We start from the raw sequence: 20,241 nt of genomic DNA, 5'->3' as shown, positions 1-20,241 counted from the left end.
AATAGGACCAAACATAGCAGGACTAGAATAAAAGATGGAAAGTGGGAATATTTGCAGAAAACTGCATGATGCCACTGCTGTGGGCTGGGTCACAGGGGTACGTTGGTGGCACCCCAGCCCAAAGCTTGGCCGAGCATTCGGGCTCCCGCAAGCAAGAAGCCAGATGAATTACATTACAGCCTGGCTCCGCTGGGAAGACAAAATCCCAGCAAAGCCCTTAACATCCCTCCGGGGGACAGCAGGGCAGTGGGAATCCCTGGTGCCGCCTGGGTGTGCCCTGTGCTGAGGCCATCGGGGTCCTGTGGGTTCCCAGCACAGCCGAGGGGACGGCGCGAAGCCACCCCGAGACAAACGGGGCTCTGGAAGGGCGCGAGGGCACCGCACAGCAGAAAGACGGGAGAAATGTAAAATCATCTTTTAATATAAATATAAATATAAATCCATCTGAAGGGCTCCAGGAGAGAGAGAGGGCCGTGCCCTGTGAGCGAGGCCTGGTGGGGGCTGCAGCGCATCGCCAGGTCCCCCGGCAGCGGGCAGGGCTAGAGCCGGGCCACCAGCAGCACCGGGGCCAGCAGGGGCAGGAGGCCGGGGCGGCGCAGGGTGGCTGAGCCCCGCAGTGTGGCCTGGTTGGTCTCGGCAGGCGGCGAGCCCCGGGCGCTGGCCAGGCGCCCCCGGGCGCTGCACAGCTCCTGCAGGTTCCCCTGGAACTGGATCTTGCGGGACTCCTGGCGCAGCGACTCCCAGATGGCGGCCGCCTCCTCGGGGCAGCTCGACAGCACCCCGCTGGCGCAGGCGTGGAAGTCATCCCAGGACCTGGGGGACAGGGACAGGCGTGGGGAGGGGACCGGAGCCGGCGCCCCCCCAGCAGCTCCCACGCACGCCGGGCAGAGGGACAGGGATGGGGATGGGGCCACTCACTTGCAGATGGTGTCCAGCTCCTGCGCCTCCTGGCCGCCCTCCTCCTGCTGCTGCTGCCGGACACTCTGGGCCATGCTGTCCCCCAGGCTGATGAGGCAGCCGGCGAAGCCCTTGTAGATGGTGTCGCACTTCCCCGCCATGCTGACGGGCTCCTGGGTGGCGGCTGCAGGGGGACAGGAGAGACGGAGCTGAGCCCCCCCCCACCCCCCGCTGGTCATCACCCAGCAAGTAGAGGTGACGGCGGGCTCCGAAATACGGCGAGGGGCTGGTCCCCTCCTGCATCCCACCAGCGTCATCTCCCCATGACCATGGGGGCAGGACAGGGGGGGAAGCTCTGTCTGGGGGTGCTCCAGGGCAGCGTGGGGATGGCCTGGGGTCCTGCAGGCCGGGATGCTGCAGGGGCAAATGGCTCAGGTGCGTTAAAAACCAAAATCCCCCAGAGGAAAAGGGGCTGAGGAGGCTGGAGGCTGCAACAGGACCTGGCCTGGCCCTCCTCAAGAACAGCTTCCCTGCGGTATTCAGAGCTGCAGGACCAAGGAGAAGGAAGAGGATGGCAAAAAGTTCATCCTTCTCAGCCTGCTCCTGGTGCAAGCAAAGAGGCAGTGAAGTAATTAAAATGTCGGGTTTTAAAGGGAAAATGCAGCTGTTGTTGAGAGGCCCCATGGAGTGGGGTTCACGCCCATGCATGGAGCAGGAGTGGGTTCCTCTGGAGCCCTTGGGATTAAAACACCCTGCTGAACGAACCCTCGCTCCTGGTCCGGGAGCCCAGCGTGGCACACGGATCCCTTGCGGATCCCACAAGCAATGCTGCCATTAGCTGCAGCGGAAAAGCTGCACGACGGCTCTCTTTGCATCGGGCCTCCCAGGATCTCTCCAGAGCCATCTGTCCAGCCCTTTTATCCCCCAACAGCAAAGATTAATTTGTGACTACAACACAGAAAACAAAAGCAAAGGCTCAGCTGGCTGAGCAAGCTGAAGCCCCTGCTCTAACAGCAAGAAGAGAAGAAAAAGAGAAGCAAAGAGAGAAGAGGCACAAGTGCAGGCTTCACCCCGGGAAGCCGCCGTTCCCTGCTGCTCTCCACAAAGGATGAGCCCCAGGTGTCCCAGACCTGCTACCGTGGACCTGGCAGAGCTGGGGGTGCCCAACGCCTCTGCTTCTCCTTCCCACTGCAGGGACCCCACAAAGCAGAGGCTGAGAGGGGCACGGAGGTTTTGGGGCCAAGGGAAGACCCCAGTCACTGCCGCAACCCACGCGGCTCAACCCGTGTCCCCGCTCCATGTCCCCAGGAGTGTTTGCAGGCTCAGCCCCAAGTCGGTGGCGGGATGTCGCATTGGGACGGACACGGAGCTGGGGTCACAGCTCCCAGGGAGGGGCTGCTCCATCTCCATCCCAGCCCCCTTGGCTAGGACCAGCTCGCTCCTGCTCCCAGCCAGGCTGATACAGGGGGGCTGTGCTGGGACAGACAGAAACAGAGACTCCAAAGAGGCCAGTGGCACCGCGGGGATCCCCGTGAAGGCTCCTTGGGATGGATGAGGACGCGGGAATGCTTGGCCACGTCACCGGAGCCGCAAGATTGTTGGAAATGCCGTGCGCGGTGCTGCCGGGAGCTCTGAGAGCTGAGGGTGGCTGAAGCGGCGCGAGGTTGGTCCTGTCGAAGGCAGACGGCTCCCCCACGGGAAGGAGGCAGCCGAAAGTCGCCCATTCTGCCAGGAGGTCTCCAGGGAGCCGTGTGACACACCGCTGGCATCCCGTGCCTGGAATCCGGCCCTGACCCGCGCAGCTGGGGCCGAGCGCGGAGAGAAGGCAAGCCTGTGCCATCGGCCTGTCCCGCCGGGCAGCCGAGCTCTGCGCCGAGATCGCCGCGGCCACGCCGCTGGGAGAAGTCGCAGGTTGGTACCGGCCACGCGGGTCGCAGCCATCACAGGCGGCGGCTGGGCGAGCGGGACCTGCACCTCCGCTTTCAGCAAGCTCGAGTCCAAGCAAGCCCGTGCCCGCTGCCTCGGCACGAGGTGGGGCAAGGCGAGAGGTGCGGGCAGGAGGAACCCCCCCGGACGAAGCACACCCAGCTCCGGGGGAGGCGAGCGGCACCCACAGGGAGCCTCGAGGGGACACGGGGTCAAAGCCCGGGGCTGCCGCCGAGCGCCGCTGGCTGCCAGCACGCACCGACACAGCCGCTCTGCTCCTGGGGGAGGACCCGAATCGTTTCACCGCCCCTGCAAAAACCTCCCCAGGCCCGGCAACCCGCGGCCCCCCGCGCAGCACCGGCTCAGCCCCCGCCCGCTTCGGGGCAGGGACGCCCGCGGGGAACGGAGCCTCGGCTCCGCGGGGGCTGCTCGGCGACGCCGGCACCTGCGGGGCGACCCCTCCAGCCCCCGGGGACGGAGGGCAGGCGGGGAGAGTCGCCAGGAGCCGTGCCCAGCCCAGCGGAGGGGCCGCGCCGCCCCCAGCCCCGTCCCGTCCCGTCCCGTCCCACCGCCCCGAGCCCCCCGCGCCGTCCCGGGGCGCTCACCGAGGTGCAGGAGCTGCAGGAGCAGCGGGCACACGACGCCCAGCAGCCGCCAGCAGCCCATGGTGCGGAGCCGCCGCCGCCCGGTGTGTGCCGCGCCCCGCAGCCCCGGCAGCCCCGGCCCCGCCGCGCCGCCCCCGGCCCGCCCCGCGCCCGCCCCCGGCCCGCCCCGGAGCGGGCACAGCCCGGCAGCGCAGGAGGAAGTTAGTTTTTTTGCTTTTTCTTCTCAAAAAGTTGTTTATTGAATTGTCCTTAATGTTATTTCAAAAAAAAAAAAAAATCGAAACTTAGGTAAAAAGAAAAATCCCGGTGTAAATCCAAACTAACATCCAAACCATGGACATGCTCCCACACACAGCAGAACCAATGGCCCTGGGGCTCGCAGCCTGCAGTTATCCCCCCCCCACCAACTCGTTCCTGTTCAGCTGCTACGCCCCCCCCCCACAATCATCCTCCCCAGGAGTGGCTTGCACCAAGGAAGGCTTTGAGTCCTTGACTAAGATACAAGTACTAGTTTCTTGCCAACAAGGAGCCCCTTACTCCGGGCTCAGCACACACCTCCCTTCTCTGCTGACAGCAGCAGACTTCAAACCAAAGGGGTAAGAAATCCACTGGCTTCTGCTGGATGCGACTTGGAAGGCCAGCCAGGCCTCAGGGATGGATGGGCAGGTGAAGAAGAGACTTAAATGTCTCAAAAAGAGGCTATTTAGGAAAATAAGCCAAGTGAGCGTTCAGTGACTATCTGGGACTATACACAGATGGCGTTCGCCTTAGAGACATCACACACATGTTGATAGATTTCCTGGCAAGAGCTCTTAACACAAGCCGTACGTGGTTAGTAACTACTGGATCTGCTGGGTGGGCTTCCACGAAGCAGCCCACAACATAGCCAGGTTCTCCTAGGTCATGCCAGGAGTGACCAGGCCCTGAAGCATGATCATGAGGCGGCGGGCAGGCTTGCTCAGCGTGTTGTGGGGTTCCACCTGCAGGAACTGTAAGAGCTTCTGCCGCACCTGGTTCATGACTGACCCCATGTGGTCTCGGGTGATGGGGTCACTGTGGTCCAGGTGCATCACCGCTTCCTCCAAGTAACTGAGGGAGAGAGACCAGGGTTAGAACCAAACTCAACACGAGATCCCAGTCCAATTCCATTCACTTTAGCACTGCAGACACACAATTCTGCTCCCCCACCGAACAACACTCAGTGCCATAAGTTCAGCCACCAAAAAATAAACAGTTCTGACTTTTGGCAGAGTCCAGCTATCCATTCTTCAACGTGCAAGGGCAGCCAGTATTTTCCAGGCTGCAGTACACACTACACAACCTGGCTGCCTCAACAAAGCAGGCGTAACAGCAAGCTACATCTCACTGCAGTGCTGTAGGTGGCACTTGGCCACAGGCCATACCTGGTCAGAGCTCTGTATACATTTTCTTTGATTAGGCTTTTTAGCATAAGCAGATTTAGTCATTTGTTATACAGTAAAAATCCTCAGCACTGAGGCTTACTCCACACAGGGATATATTTAAGGTCTTCTTCCAATATAACTGTGCCTATCCAGCAAGGTGTGGGAGAAAAAAAAAATCAAGAATTTTACCAACAAGCCATTCAAAAGTTCAGACAGGCCATCAGAACTTTCAAATCACAGCCCGAGAGTAAGCCAGTGTGGTCACTGCAAAAGGTATTAACTAGCTGATCAGCTTGAACTTAGCAGCAACTTTAACTCTGCTTATGAGCTCTTCTGTAATTTAAAGCTCTTTTTCATCTTTTCTGGCTTGAGCCTCTATCCCTAGCGTTCACTTGATTTAAGAACTCAATTTAAGATAATTTCTGTGCAAGCCATGGTCAAAACCTGCAGGTACCTTAACAAGTTCGTTTTTCAGGGCATCTTCCAGGGTTTTGACTCACAATCTAAAAATGTTCATGGCAAGCATCAGCACAGTCACTACTTTGTCACACAAGCTTTGCTTAGTACATCTAACAGACATTACTTCCAGTAGCTCCTGCTGCCACCTCCCACTGAACCTCTCCAGCAGTCACGATGAGCCTACACAAAGTCCAGTGACGGGTTAAGAACCACAGACAGAGCAAAGTGGCTCTGGATGTTAAGCTATCTAGGGAGCACGGCACTACCCCTCCCTTTTTACCCACATGGGAATGTTTCCTTGGTTAAAGGCGATCACTATACAGACTGCAAGCAATATTTACAGACTCCAATACTAGGAGCTAACAGCACCTACAGCTAAGTACCCCTTCTGTGACTACCTCTGGGCAGCAAAGCTTTCTGTTGCAATGCCTCTATCGTTTTCCAAGTCATTACAGGTTGTTTGCTTGCCTGTAACAGGCCGCAGAAGTTCCAGCCTTTGTAGAAGCACCACCTTCCACTTACACGCAGCGAGTTTAAAGCCAGAGCCAGGAATACACCTGCATGGGTTCAAACCCAGTGCTCTGATCATACTCACTTCAGCTTCAGTTCCGTACGAGTACCCAAATCCGAGGAGAGCTGCTGAATGAGAGAGAGCAGCACAGGCTGGGACAGCGGGCATGGATGCTGTCCAAATACTTGCTGAGTATCCACTGTCTCACAAACATACAGGACCAGATTGAGATCAGCTGCTGTTAGAGCCTGCAAGGAAGATACAGCTTGAAACGCAGAGGAAACAACAGGCAGGTGAAAAACACAGGACAGTGCATGGGGCAGCCATCTGCCGTGGGGCAGCTCAATGACTGCCAGCCTCCTCTGGGAGCAGAGCTCTCTGCAAACCCCACAGTATGCGCAAACAGGACCCTGTTTAGGTTTTGTCTACACTCAGAGGACACCTGTGTCTCTGTTCTAAGCTGAACAGGGAGGTAGCAGTCCACAACCAGCCACAGGGGAGCAGGTCAGTTAGCAGCATGGAACAGGGCCACGTTTGCAGCTCACCAACACAGCATTGCTGCTATTCCCAGTGGAGTGTCTGCAGCAGCTCAAATGCATCTGCCTAGATAGTCAAAGGCAAAGACAAGGTCAGGCCTCAGCTGGTAGATCTGCCTGGAGAGGCTTAGGAAGCTGTTGCTCTTCAGGGGTGCACTACGTGCCAGTGCTGATGGCAGTCAGCTGGCTTACTGCAGCACTGATGCTGGCCTGACAGGGCAAGAAAGAAGGAACTTCACTGCCATCAAATCACACTGCAGGCACAGCTCTGGCCTGGCCTGTGTGACTGCAACTGCACCTCTTCAGCAGTCTGCAGCCACAGGTCTTTTCAGCCAACTCTGAGTTTTGCGGAGTTGCATCCCCACCTCAAGAAGCCATTTTTCCCCTCACTTTGCCCCCCAACAAGCAGTGCTGCTCACTACAAGGAAGCCTATGTACCTGCTGGAAAGCTTGGTTGAGGTGCCCCTGCTGGAGCAGCTGAAGGATGTGAGTTTGCTGAGACTGGAAGTCCAAGTGAGCAGAGGGGATCGGAGTCCCTGCTGCTGAACGCATTGCCTGGACAATGCTTGAGGTCACTGCTGCTTGCTGCTCCTTCATAGCGAGGCTCACTTCTCCTTTAATGACTCTCTGCACCTGGGCCAAAATAGACTCCTGCAGGCTAAAAGAAAACAAAGGTTTATCTGAAAATGAAGAGCTGAGGGACTATGTTGCGCAAAGCTTGTAGCAGTGAGAAAGCACAGACTTGCTTGCTTGCTCCCAAAGGGTTGATACAAATTGTTCTGAGGCACAGGCATCAGAAACACGCTGCACAAGGAAGCACTGTGGCAACAACACAACATCCCAGGGTGCATACTGAAGATGCTGGGATTCTGTGTGGAAAAGTAATTATAATGGGAATTAATTCCCATTATATCAAAGATTTAAAATACTGTATATCTGGCCTACAAGCAAGGTGACTAAGCTCTAGATACACCTATGAAAGGGCCCAGCTTTCTACATCAATCCCTTACATGCAATGTTCCCCAAGAGTGGGATCCCTCTTACAAAGGGTACCAAAGCATCAGACCTGCCCTACTGCAGGTAGACTAGCAGGGCTTCCCTGGGAGCAAGCACAGCACATGCAGCGAGACTGTAATTTAGTCTGGTATCCTTCCTGGCACGTTTGCTCATGTTTGCTCTCCCTTGATGACCCCTGTGTACTCAGACATATGCTCCGATAGCTTAAAATAGACGGGGGCATTCTGCCCTGCAGGTAACCACCAGCCAAGCCAGTCTTAATGCTGCCAACCTGCCACCAGCTTCATGGTTTGCATATGCTGAAGGCACGCACTGCCAAGATCACATCTTGAAACCAGGATAGCCAAGAGGAATTGCTGCAGAAGAGCTGGGAGGACAGAGTAGCCTGCAAAACTTTTGGTATGCCTCAGGACACAGAGTAAAGAGGAAAAGCCTTCAAAAGACCCAAAGATCATTTTGGGACAGAAAGGCTAGTCTGATGCGAGTGTGCTTTTGGGCTGCCTTAGGTCCTCCTGTCCTCCAACATGCACATGGGACACTGAAAAGCAGGCCCCAAGCTCCCACACGCAGCAGAGATACGGCTGGTTGTCTGAAATATTCTGTGGTCTTTGTTTAGTGCCTTATAGGGAAACAGTTACACCAGCCCACGTGCTTTGTCATACTGTGCACAGATCTAACAAGCAGCCCTACAGCACTGGTGTCAAAGGGCTTGTTTCCACATTGAAGCAGGAAGAGGTTTCGTTATGCACCCGGTGCCTCTCACCGGCATCTCTTTCAACAAGCCCAGCTGCCAACTTACTTGCCCACGATAATATGCAGCTGATGCTGCACCTCAGCGTGTACACTGGCTGTGACAGTGGAAGCCAGCTGCTCGGTGGTGCTCTGGAAGGTGCTGATGAGCTGTCGAAGCTGATTCAGCAACGGGTCCCGGGCCTCCTGTTCTCGCGCCTTCTTGTTCTTCATGTGAGTCTCAAGCTGCTGGATGTCTGCAACAACCAAAGAGGAAGACATTTTGTCCATCAGCACTGTAGAGATGGTCAGGGCCAAAATCCGTCTGCCAGGCTCCACACATTCTCCAGCAGAACCAGTAACTGAGCCAGCGTACAAGTGTGGGAGAAGGGAAAGTGCACAAGCCTTGTTTTGGGCTGTGCTATGCTAACATAGAAACCCTGCTTCCATCCTCTGCATCACACAGGATTTTATGACACAGCAATAAAGCTGAGAATCCTCTTGCAATAGACCTTTACAGGCACTGTTTGTTCATAGCAAGATAAAGGTGGGGGTGCGAGTATTTCATACACAATATGAGTTGTAATCTGCACTACTGATGGAGTTCAATGCCAATTAAGTTAGTAAGAGAAAGAAGAGGAACATTTCTGACAAAAATTGATGTTTGTAGAGATCAAAAAGCTGCATTTTTAACTATTTTGTAAACCAGACTGATAAAAAAGGGAGAAGCAGCTCTATGTACTTGTGGGAGACTTGTAAGGAAAACAAAGGGTGCAAAATGAACAGTAGCTGGAGACGCTCTACAGATCTAGGGACAACAGAAGTTGCTTATGGTGGCACTCAGAGAACAGCCCTGCAGAACAATACCAGTGGACTTCCGGGAGGCCAGACAGAACTGGATTCCAAACCTAAACACAAGAAAAATCTTCTCCAGTGCATCAGCGCACACCTTCCTTTCCTTACTGAAGTGCATAGTTTCCTTTTTTCCAGGCTGACCATGACTACATAGTGGTTAAAACAATTTAACCTCTGGTCATCCCCGTATCCTTTTCTAGATGTCCCCAGTTCTACTACCCATCTGAGATTACGCAGGCGTGTTGCCTTCTACATATATCATCTTCCTGATGGCAGGATGGGGTAATTCTATAGCTGGGCTTTAGGGTGGGAGTAATTCTACAGCTGGGCCTTACTACTCAAGAAATGAAGTCACAGATTCACACAATGAGACCAAGTGTTTTGCTACATGGGTTACAAAGACCAGATGTAAATCTCTGTTCTTATAGTACCACCTATAAAAATCTCCTCAATTATGTTTCCATTTCCCAAGAGTGGAAGGGAAATGCTTTCAGACCACACAGATGGACTAAGAGGTTAAACAGTTACCACTGAAACTCTAAAAGCCATAAGTCAACTTGTCAGTCTCTAACATGAACATGCTGCGTAGAGAAAACTTAGAAAGAAAAACTACTCACATTCCTGTGTGCCCTGCTTGAAGGTATCATTGATTTGCTGGAACATGGACTGGCAGCTCTTCTCAAAGGCTGGCAACACCACGCTCTGGAACGCTTCCCTGTAGGCCGACTGGATTGTCCCCTGCAGGGTATCAGCCGTTGCCCTCACAATGCTATCTGTAAGGTTCTTACAAACACACACAGAAGAGGTTGCAGAAAATTAACAGCCTGCTGCAGGATAAAGATGTGAACAAACCTTGTATGTTCCTGCAACACACCCACACCAGACAAGGACAATCCACTGTCAGTCAGAAGTGTGAATTCCCTGGGCAGCTGAACTCCTTCCTCTAAGCTCCACCACGACTATGGCAGGCAGAGCATCTACTTGCTGAGGGGATGCCTGAGGGACTACCCAGGAACTTCACCATTTCCCTGTAGTTCAGCGTGAGAGCAAGGGAGGGTGGTGCAGTCAGGCATGGCTCTTTTCTTCTTCCCCTTCCTCCTCCCCTCCCACTATCCACCATTGCCCACCAATGTAACTAACAAGCTGCTGCTCCCTAAATAACGTAGAAATGGAGAACAGCGTAAAGAGCAAAAGAGCAAGTCAAATTTTCACCACTTGGCTAACTGAGGTGGCCCTACAACAATTTGCTCCAGTGAAAGCCTTTGCTTTAACAGAAAATGAACAACTCAGTAAATGAAAGAAAGGTCTAACGAGGCAAAACAGGCAGGGGAGTACACAAAGAGCTTGCTCTCTTGATGAGACCAGAAGAGAGCTACGAACACAGGCAGCTAAACTGACCTCAGACCCACCTGAAGATACAGGTGAGTGAAAGAGGTATGAGGAGTCACTACCCAGGCAGATCATAAATCAGTGTCCTTGGGAATACCTACGGTCTGGTTCTCCTTACCTTTGATTTCACTAGCTTGGTGATGCTCTCTTTCAGCGTCCCCTCAACAGCAGTGAGCTTGGTGGCAATAGTGTTACTCAGCTGGCTAGCAACAGGGTCCATGCTCTTGGAAATGCCTAGTCAGAACAAAAACATGTCAAAGTCGCAGCTTTAAGCCTAGCGTCACTCTTCAAAACCTGAAAAAGAAAGTGAAGTCAAACTATTCCTGGAGGAGCCACATGACCCACATGCAGGCAGCGGTCACAAGCTCTGACTTGGGAAGCTAAGGTTGGACAGTAGGAGAAACTTTTTGCCAGGAAGGTGGTGTGGCTCTGGAAGTCACCAGAGAAGCTGTGGAATCTCCAACCTTGAAGGCTTTCAGGACTCATCCAAAGTCACAGCTGACCTGATTTAGGACAGTGGGCAACCCTCCTTTAAGCAGAACAGTGGATACCAAAGACTGCAGAAGACTTTCCAACCCGCATTTCTACAAACTACGACCACTCATACGAATGATGATAGTGTGCCAAGGAAGAGCAAAGACAAGCTGAAGCTTGCTTCCGTTAAATCACAACATTTACAAACCTATTAGCCTCTTTTGCCTTCCTCCACAGAATAGATTCCAAAAGCTTTGTGAATTAGAATGGAAGATCAGACCACGCATTTTGGAAAGGTATTCCCCCATCCCCCTCTGGGAGCCTCATATCCTTCCACCCCACAACTCTTCTCAGACTACAGTGGGGTCCACAACAGCTCACAGTGCAATGTCTAGTCTTCCTGTAACCTAATTCCTGCTTCATGGAGCACCATACAGCACACATACAACACACACATGGAGCACTTCATACAGCACGCTTTCCACCCCTTCTGGGCTAACTGCACAGATCCACCTTCAGAGCCCAGGCAGCAAAACTCACACTGGGGTACTGTCTTCTTCATCTCCTCACGAACGGTCCTCTCCAGGCGGTTACACACAGCAGTGGAAAGGGACTGAGAGAGCTGCTGAGACAGATGCTCCTGGAGCTGCCCATTGCGCTGCTGTCCTTCCGTCAGTGCTCGGTCCAGTCTCCTCTCTAACGAGCATGCACGTTAAGGATCACAAACAACAGATCCTCCCTACCCTCAACACTCCCATCCTAGAAGGACGGACACTAGCCTCACCTCCAGAGGCACAGTGAGAGAAAGTTTGCAGCTCTGGTGAAAGAGAGGTCTAGAATGTTGCTGATGCCTCCCTAGAAACAACAGGGCTCTCAAACAAATTATCAGGGTGAGAAAATACCTCTGGAAATCACGGTAGAGAAACCAAACAGCTAAAAGACTGACAGTAGTGCTCCCAACGTGTTGCAGGTTAACCCCCATAGGCAGCTGAGCCCCACACAGCCACTCGTTCACTCCTCACAGCAGGATGAGGGAGAAGATTTGAAGGGTGAAAGTGAGAAAAGTCATGGGTTGCAATACAGACAGTTCAATAGGTAAAGCAAAAGGTGCTCGCACAAGCCAAGCAACATAAGGAATTCTTTCTCTACTTCCCATCAGCATGCAGACGTTCAGCCACTTCCAGGAAAGCAGGGCTTCATCACACATAATGGTTACTTGGAAAGACAAACGCCATAACTCCAAACATCCACCTTCCTCACTCCTCTCCCAGCTTTTACTGCTGAGTACAATGTCATGCAGTATGGAACGTCCCCTTGGTCAGCTGTCCTGGATGTGTCCCCTCCCAGCTTCTTGGGCACCCCCACAGCCTACTTGCTGGCAGGGCAGCATGAGAAACAGAGAAGGCCTTGACACTGGTCAGCTAAAACCAATGTGTCAGCTATTGTTATCGGCTGTTTTGGTCAAAAATCCAAAACACGGCACCATACCACCTGCTATGAAGAAAATAACTCTGTCCCAGCCAACGTACGACCGAAACCAATATGCAAAGAGTCCAACATACATTGGAAGTGAAATTGGTAAAAACTTTTCTACAGGATGGAACTGGTCACAAGTGAAGTGTATGTAAACCCAGGCCTAATAAAAGCCAGTCATACCTCATGAGCTAACATGCACTGAGATGCGTGTTCATCTTTAGGAGGAAAAAAAAGCACCCTAGATCACTGTCTATCAAAGGCTATTAAATAAAGTAAGCGGCCACAGAATTAAAGAGGCAAGATCTTCCAGTAAATTAAGAAAGCAGTGGCAAAAACAACTTACAGGAACACACAGTCATTTTCCCAAACAGAAGGAAAGTGAGAGCAAGATTCACCACAGAGGTATATGACATTCAGCACAAATCAGCCAGAAGCAGAGATGGCAAAAGTTTTCATATAAAATTATTCACCATCACTAAAACTATGCCTGGCTGCAAAGCACAGGTGGATCTCTCCACTGAAAAGAGTTCAACTCAAATGAAAAGAGCTCAACTGCTGGCAAAACTCAGCACAGATAGGAAGTTATGCAGATGGGAAAAATTCATTCTAACTCCAGACTCTGAACTTCAGTAGAAAGCTCTCTGAATTGTCTATGAAAATATCAGCTTGATGGTCAAAAAGGAAAATCCAAGACCAATACAGAAAACAGAATACCCCTGTAGGGTAACATATCCAGTCTATACCAGCATAACAGCACTTGTGGCCATCATAGGCTACCTGAAGATTTAGGGGCATAGAGGAAGGAGCGGTTCTTCTCCATTCTACTTTTGAATTTCTCTCCCTTGGAAAGGGAGCGAGAGGAACTGAAATAGTTATATGGCATCCAGGCCTTTTATGACATCTATGGCCCATGCTACTAAGATTGTTGAACTTCCTCAGCTTTCCTCACGTTTCTAGTCTGCCTTGCAGCCTTCCACTCCGTAATTCCCATGCACCATTTGCAAACAAGGATACGCTCCTGCTCCTGCTGGGAGTCAATCACCCTCTCCACGTGGCCCATGAGGGAGCTCTGAATGGCATCAAGGTGATCAGTGAGTCTCTGCAGCAGCTCCATCTGGTTCTGACGCAGCTCAGAGAGCTCCCGCTGTTGGCTCCTCAGTATACACATCAGCTCATCCTGGAACTCCGGTGTCACCTGTGTGTGGAGAGGACGAGCGCTCATTTCTAACAGGATCAGAGGTCAGTCAAGCTTTCTGCTAGGTATTGAGTTGAGCCCTGTGCTGGAGACTGAAGCACAACACACAATGCAGAAATTGGGCCAGCTTAAATGCCTATTTCTAAGAATTTAATCCCAAGAAATAAATTGATACAGCAAGGTATATGAGGTGTCCATATGGAATTCACAAATGTTTGCTTTAAATATCCTGAACTGTATACATTCAAGACCCCCTTCAAAGTTTTGGCATTTAAAAGAAATCAGAAGACAGACCCTATTCACTCTGAATAAGGACCTCAAATGCTTATGAAAGAGCTGTGCAATAAGTAGAATAAGGAGGAGTTTTCCTAGAGCACTCTTTCAGCTCTCTCACTTATTTGTGAATAATCAAGCAACCAGAGAAGTACACTTCTATAACGGTCTCTTCAGCTGCTCAAAAAGTCTAAAGGAAACACACACATGTAAGGGCAGTTTAAGAAGTGAACACCACTCTGCTGAGTGCATTTTCTAACAGACACAAAAGTGCTACCAGCAGGGAAAAGTAACTCCAACAAGCCAGTGCCACTGTGATCCTCAGTTTGTTGGGAACAGCTTATCCTGCTGCCAATGCATGCAAGTTGGCTCAACAGGGAAGAGGAAAGGACTGGTAAAATTTTGGATGAAACAGGGCTTGTGAGAACACAGAAATGCAAATCAACATGCAGAAGTGAAAAGGAAGCCATCAGCCTGGACAACATTAAGCAGCTCCTCCTCTGCTGCACAAGTCAGACTGGAACAAGCCCAAGTGCAGGGGGCCCGTGGCACTTCAAGGAACAGGTCTTTAGTATGACAGTGAACAGAATTGAAGCACAGGCCCTTGGAAGGGATGGCAGGAGCAGCTCTGACTCACCTGGTTGTTAGATGATCTTGGTGACTGGTTCACATCCCTGGAGTAAAAGAGAAAAGCAGTAATTCAATTATGTCAATTAACTTCTCTGATTATGGCTTCTGCCAAAACAGATCCCACACCCTACAGGTTGCTTTAGATTTTATACCCAGCTCATGCTTCTGTTTTGCCTAGTATAATATGAGAGCAACAGGAAAGTAAGGAAGTCCCAGTCCCCACGGCACCGTGACTCCAACATTTCCACTATTTCCAGGCCCTTAACATCCTTACAGACTGGTCCCTTCACAGGGCTGCTTTCAACACACAACAGATTTGAGCCAAGGCTTAATGAGGACTGTTCAAAGAACAATACACACTGATTTTTCAGTCTTGTCCAAATTCAAAGCCAGGGAAGGCTTTGCCAAAGAGCCTTTGAAGGTCTCCTAATATTTAGGAAAGAAAAAAAAAAACAACTAGTACCCACTTGTTAAATACAGAATTAATGAGTTTCAAATCATCTAGAATGATTCCAGCTCTGAAGGTGAAGAAAGCAGTGATGCATTCCAGCACAACAAAGAAAAACATTGAACTAATCCACTAATATTGTACAATTCCAAAGTCACAAATTATGAACAAACACTACCAGAAGGAAAGTACACATTTGTATTTCCCAGACAGCATCCATTCAGCAACTTTAAAAGAACTAAGGCAGGAAAAATGAAAGGCATTTCTGAGGCTAATAACTTCTGGGTGTCACTGTAAAGGACCACAGCCAGGAATTTAACACCACAAGCCATCTTCTTTGTAATCTGCACAGCTAGAGATCCAAATCATGGAGCCATGGGAACATAAGAAGAGGAGAAAGCCCCTCAAGGGAAGCTGTGCTACTTTCCTCACATTAATGCAGACATGCTGGCCTAATTTGCCATGGGCAGCTCATTCCAGTCATCAACTTTCCCTTGCAAGACATTCATATAGGCACGTTTAGAAACACACAAAAGCAGCAAGCAGGTAACAAAGGATAGGTATTGTTGAACACAGGCACTGTGCCAGCGTTCAAAAGCCAACCAGAAATCGAGGCCTTATTAAGCTATACTCAGTGTCACAGTTCCAATGAAGCCTTCAATGAAACTGGCAAATGGATCCAGTGTCCCCCACCCAATGTGCAATTTACCTCCCCATAAATTCTTCTGAAGCCCAGGCTACGCTTTGGATTTTGAGTCCCAGCTGGAAAGGCAGGGCACAACCTCCTCCCACTCATCTAAGTAACAAACAACCCATGTCTGAGTAGCCAGCAACGCTTTCTGTGGGGTTGCTCCTACGTGCAAAACAGGATGAGGGTTGGGAACACTTGGCCAGAGCCCAGCCTCAGACCCTAGCCCTGCTGCTATTAGCTCTGTCAGGTCCTGCACAGCTGGTCCCACAGCCACTCATATCCTGGCAAGCCCGGCGTACCCGTCATCTTTCTTGCCCTTCCGCTTTAGCTTTGGGGAAGCCCGAGGGGATGCCTTGGCTTTCCAGTCCTTCACAGGCAGCCTCTGCGTAGACGCTTTGGCACCAAATCCACCTGACGTAGAAGCCAAACTTGCAACTTCATCATCATGGTCACTATGAAGGAACAGCAGGGGAGAGGACATCACTTGCAGTACTGGACACCACCAGCCTTCACTAGAAGGAGAGGAGTTCACACACTGCTCTGCACCCACACACGTCCAGAGTCACTCAGCTGAGGATGCCTCCCACCTTGGTCTTTAACACAGAGACCTCTACAGAGCTCAGCAGAGGCTGCTCCATTTTGATCTGGGTCTGCCGAGTGCTGCGTGACAGGATCTGCAGGGTCTCTGCGTTACAGACAACTGTGGTCCAGGCAGTATGGCAAGGGGCGTCTGTTCTTGCTGCATACACACACTAGCATATAAACCCTAGGATGCATCCACTGACCCAGCAGGGAACCCGAGCGTAGCATAACCTTCGAGTTTTACACACAGAGCGCACTTAAGGCGGCAAGTATTGCAGGAACCGAGGAGAATCAAACTGAGCCTAGGAATTGCGTGAACCTCAGCACCTTGGGGTCTTTCAGCTGCTGACCAGCCATCCAATACAGACTCTGAATTAAAGTGCAGATTATGAATGAACCCTCAGATGTCAAACACGTCTGAGCCCACCAGGTACACAGGACCTGCCCACGGAGCTTTAGGGTGGCTCATGAAGGAGAAAAGATGTCAGAAAAGAAACTGACTCCTAAGATACCTTCGCTACCTTATCTAAGGCACAGGATTTACTGCTCCTTTAGTAAGGTTACACTAGTACTTAAACCAAGCTTGGCCATGCTCTTAGGGGCAGTACAGCCAAACCTTCCCCTACAGAGGGTAAATTGGACAATGTCCGGAGGCCAATCGTGATCAGTTGAAGTCACCAGAACATTACGGAAGCTGGACTGCATACACACATTAAGTCAGGAGACAAATCAAAGACATTCACCCCACACGTGAAGGCTTGCTGGGGACAGAAGCACGAATGCAGCCTGAACTGAGTCCATGCAGGGCGAGAGAGGGGGCTGAGCACTCTTGTACCTTTGTTCTGCACTAGCATCCTGGCTGTCGTGCTGCAGCAGGTGGTAGCTGTGTCGATGATAGGAAGAGCTCTTGTGCTTTTCTTCAACCTCATCCCTTGGGCTAGAGGAAGGAAAAAAAAAAAAGAAGTCCCATCATTAAAGTCTCTTTCAGCTTGGGTTATTTGCTCACCCCACTTCTCACGGGAGATCCTGATAGAAGAAGAAGCAAAAACCCAAACCCAACAACAATAAAACCAAAACAAACCTATCTGCACAGACCCTGAGCGCAGCAAGTGTTGTTTAAAGGTACTAATTTCTCCACGTCTTTTAGGAGGCTGTAAGAGGGCAAAGCAGCTCAGCTATGCTTCAGGCACTAACCACGAACATAACGTCCCAACAAACAGCCATGCAAGAGAGGTGGATAATCCGCTGCAAAAATGGGCAGAGTATAGTGTATCTCAGTGAACAGCATCACTTGGGGCTGGTTTTCCTCAAGTCATACTAATCGCTGGGGGGGGGGGGGGAGAGGGGGGGGGGAGGAAGAAAGGAAAAAAAGTGCTTCTCAGTTCTTCCACGTGTCCAAGGAGAACGCAGAGGGAAGCGTGCCAATTTGACAATTAGGTCTACCAGTGGGAACAGAATTGCAACAGTAAACCCAATTCAAGCTCTGTGAAGGCTTTGGAAATAAACTGCACACACTCCTAAGCCATAAAGCAGGTCTACTTGAATTGATCATGCAGGATCTTTATACAGAAGTGAGCGCTTGTTATTTAACATATGCTGATGGTTTAACTGAGCTGCAACGTCAAAAAAAAATCATATTGGTGCGTAAGTGGAATATCTCAGAACCAGAGATACCGATCTGATATTCCGATATGAGAAATCCTGAAGATTTCAAAGACAAATTCAAGACAATTCAATACAAAGTGGGATTAAGCAGAGTTGTGAACTCCCACAGAATTACTTTCTGAACTTCAAATTATGAGCAAAAGCTGAAACACTGCATGGAGAGACAGCCTCAGTGACTTCCTCACAGCCACCAGAATCAAGACTGTTTCCTAAAACAGCATCCTCAGCTGTGAGGACAAAAGATGAGGGCTTTCTCTTGGTGGTAAGGCTCTCATGGCGCATGCAGTCCTGGCCTAGAGAGACTCTGGAGGTGCTAGATGCATCTTGCTATTCCAGTCCAACTAGAAGATGGGGACCCTAATTTTGCAGTGAATTCTAGCAGTGCTCCCAGCATAATGGTTTGCTTCCAGTGAGCAGACGTGATTTTGCCCCATCCTACATGCCTGCTCCAGAGACACTGTAATTCATTTCCTCACTTTTAAAAGTACTTTATTTATAACGCTAGCTGCACAAAGCCAATCATAGAAGAGAAATACAATTAACCTATAATCCACCTGTCAATTATGTGCTATTTGATTCCTTTCAATAAGAACATGCAGGGAGATCACCCTGGGGTGAATTTAGCTTGAACCAGTTTTATTTCCAGAGATAACGTACAAAAAAAAAAAGCCCTGCTCAAGTCTCCATTCTCAGGTGAACACGAAGGCCAGTAACGCAGACTCCACCTTAACAGAGATCCTTCTTTCTGAAAGGTGTATAAGAGAGCACAAACTGTTAGAGCTGACCTAGGAAATTCAGGATGCAGCGTATACACAGGAAGGCTGACTCATCTGATCCTTTAAGGAAAAGGAGGGATGAAAAACTGTTCTAGTTTAATCACAGCATAAGAGCTTTTCACCAAGGCAGCAACTTGCGAAGTGTGAAGAAATTGCCCTAAGTAAGACACACCCAAGTGATTACCTGTCTGCCATGCTGTTCCTAGTTTCTCTGGTTATGTCAGGAGCTGCTGGCCATGGCTGAACCACAACGCTGTCAGAACATGCATTTTCCTGAGTTAAAGCAGTCTCCAGTAACGATGGAGCATTCAGTCTGTCTACCTCCACTGGAGGCATGTCCAAAGAGTGGTGGCTATGCTCAGAATTGTGCCGGTTCCTCGGAGACAGCAAATGTAAGGCTGAGGCAGCAGATGCCATACTGTCTGCATGATGATTGGGCTCCAGCACCTCCGCAGGGAGCCCGGATGGAGCTGCTGTGAAGCTGCGTTGCAAGGTCTCGGAAGCAATCTCTGGGATATCTTGGGACATGGCTGTGGAAGCAGAGGAAATGACATCCGGAGAACGCTCACGGGTGGGAGAAGCCTGGGGCACCACCAAGGGCTCCACTTCCTGCAGTTCCAGTGCTAGAGAGGAATTTCCTGGTGTGACCTGAATTAAAAAAAATTAAACAAGAGCCTTCAGGGTAATGTGGAGACACCCCAAGAATCACCAGCCACTGTCAACCACCTCTGGAAAAAGCCAGCTGTATCTTTTCTTCGTGTGATCCCTGTGCTCCCCCTTTGCTCCGCAGACGGAGAAGGACTCCAATAATTGTAATGAGACTGCGGGGCAAAAGCAGCACATCTTTTCCACATCTATCAACTAAAGGCATGGAAACACTTACTGACTCTTCAGCACATAACCTTCCTCCAACCATCATTCTCCTTGACTTGCATGTAGGTGAATACAGAATTAGACCCATGAATTTAACTTCCTCTCAGCTGGACTAACAACACACTTAAGTCAAAGCTAGTTCGAACACACTTTCAAACAAAAATTCAACACTAGTTCTACCTTCCTGCCCTGCTCCAGAATCTATTCTCTGGAAGAAATTAGTTTTAACACTTGTGAGAAACTAAGTTGTGTTTTTGCAGTAGAGAATTTTTTTTGCAGTAGAGAATACAGAATACTTTTCTGTATTCCACGGTAGTTGTGTAGCCACAATAAGGAGAAATGCTAAGGAGGGAGGTGGACAGTAGAAGGCCTCATTGGTCCAAAATAAGGTGGAAGCTTGAGAAAAACAGGATGAGCAGTGTGGGAACAGTAAAACAAAGATCACAGGTTCTCAAAACGTAAGAAAGGAAAAAAAAAAAAAGGAAAAGGGAGAAATTTAAGGGTTGAAAAAAAAGAAAAATTGTACATATATGGTATAGAGGAGCGTCGAGTAGCTTGTGAACCTGTAGTACTCAGCTAATGAGGAAACAGGGGAGGTGATCAGGTGTCGGGTAATAGGGAATAAAAGGTTATGCTTTGTTTACTATAATGCGCTCCTAACTGGCAAGATGCCCGCCATTGCAATCGTGAATAAAATAGCTTCACAAAAGATCCTGTCTGAAGAAAATTGAGATTTTTCTCACACACTGAACTGAAGCCAGGACTGAAAGCTTATTTCAATTTTAAGTTTGTCTTAATTTGTTTTACATCACACCTGGAAAGAAAAATTTA

The 20,241-nt window shown here is 50.3% G+C and overlaps 2 protein-coding genes across 3 annotated transcripts in view; both read right to left on the bottom strand.

Annotated features, from left to right (window-relative positions):
- Positions 1-399: 399 nt before the first annotated feature.
- NRN1L (neuritin 1 like) lies at positions 400-3,552 on the bottom strand. Its single transcript, XM_035543478.2, has 3 exons — positions 3,429-3,552; positions 919-1,081; positions 400-813 (listed from the first exon to the last, which is right to left on the bottom strand). Exons 1-3 carry the CDS (start codon positions 3,487-3,489, stop codon positions 540-542), a joined length of 498 nt encoding a protein of 165 aa, XP_035399371.1. The 5' UTR covers positions 3,490-3,552; the 3' UTR covers positions 400-539.
- An 88-nt stretch (positions 3,553-3,640) lies between these two features.
- The window catches only part of EDC4 (enhancer of mRNA decapping 4), a 38,167-nt gene continuing 21,566 nt past the window's right edge, over positions 3,641-20,241 (bottom strand). The window contains exons 18-29 of one of the 2 annotated variants that reach the window (XM_035543632.2): positions 18,722-19,185; positions 16,932-17,033; positions 15,814-15,966; positions 14,383-14,419; positions 13,292-13,472; positions 11,342-11,497; positions 10,446-10,561; positions 9,556-9,721; positions 8,154-8,340; positions 6,776-6,995; positions 5,886-6,049; positions 3,641-4,517 (exon numbers count right to left, since the gene is read on the bottom strand). In XM_035543632.2, the coding sequence (XP_035399525.1) occupies positions 4,325-4,517; positions 5,886-6,049; positions 6,776-6,995; positions 8,154-8,340; positions 9,556-9,721; positions 10,446-10,561; positions 11,342-11,497; positions 13,292-13,472; positions 14,383-14,419; positions 15,814-15,966; positions 16,932-17,033; positions 18,722-19,185 (2,139 nt within the window). In that variant the 3' untranslated portion in view covers positions 3,641-4,324. The remainder of the gene's footprint in view (positions 4,518-5,885; positions 6,050-6,775; positions 6,996-8,153; positions 8,341-9,555; positions 9,722-10,445; positions 10,562-11,341; positions 11,498-13,291; positions 13,473-14,382; positions 14,420-15,813; positions 15,967-16,931; positions 17,034-18,721; positions 19,186-20,241) is intronic. The other variant, XM_050713150.1, reaches the window with a different exon arrangement.

The sequence above is a fragment of the Cygnus atratus genome, chromosome 12, assembly GCF_013377495.2.
Source record: "Cygnus atratus isolate AKBS03 ecotype Queensland, Australia chromosome 12, CAtr_DNAZoo_HiC_assembly, whole genome shotgun sequence".
In the NCBI taxonomy this organism is placed as follows: domain Eukaryota; kingdom Metazoa; phylum Chordata; class Aves; order Anseriformes; family Anatidae; genus Cygnus; species Cygnus atratus.
Note: the sequence above shows the minus strand (reverse complement) of the source record. Positions and strands in the feature narration are given on the sequence as shown.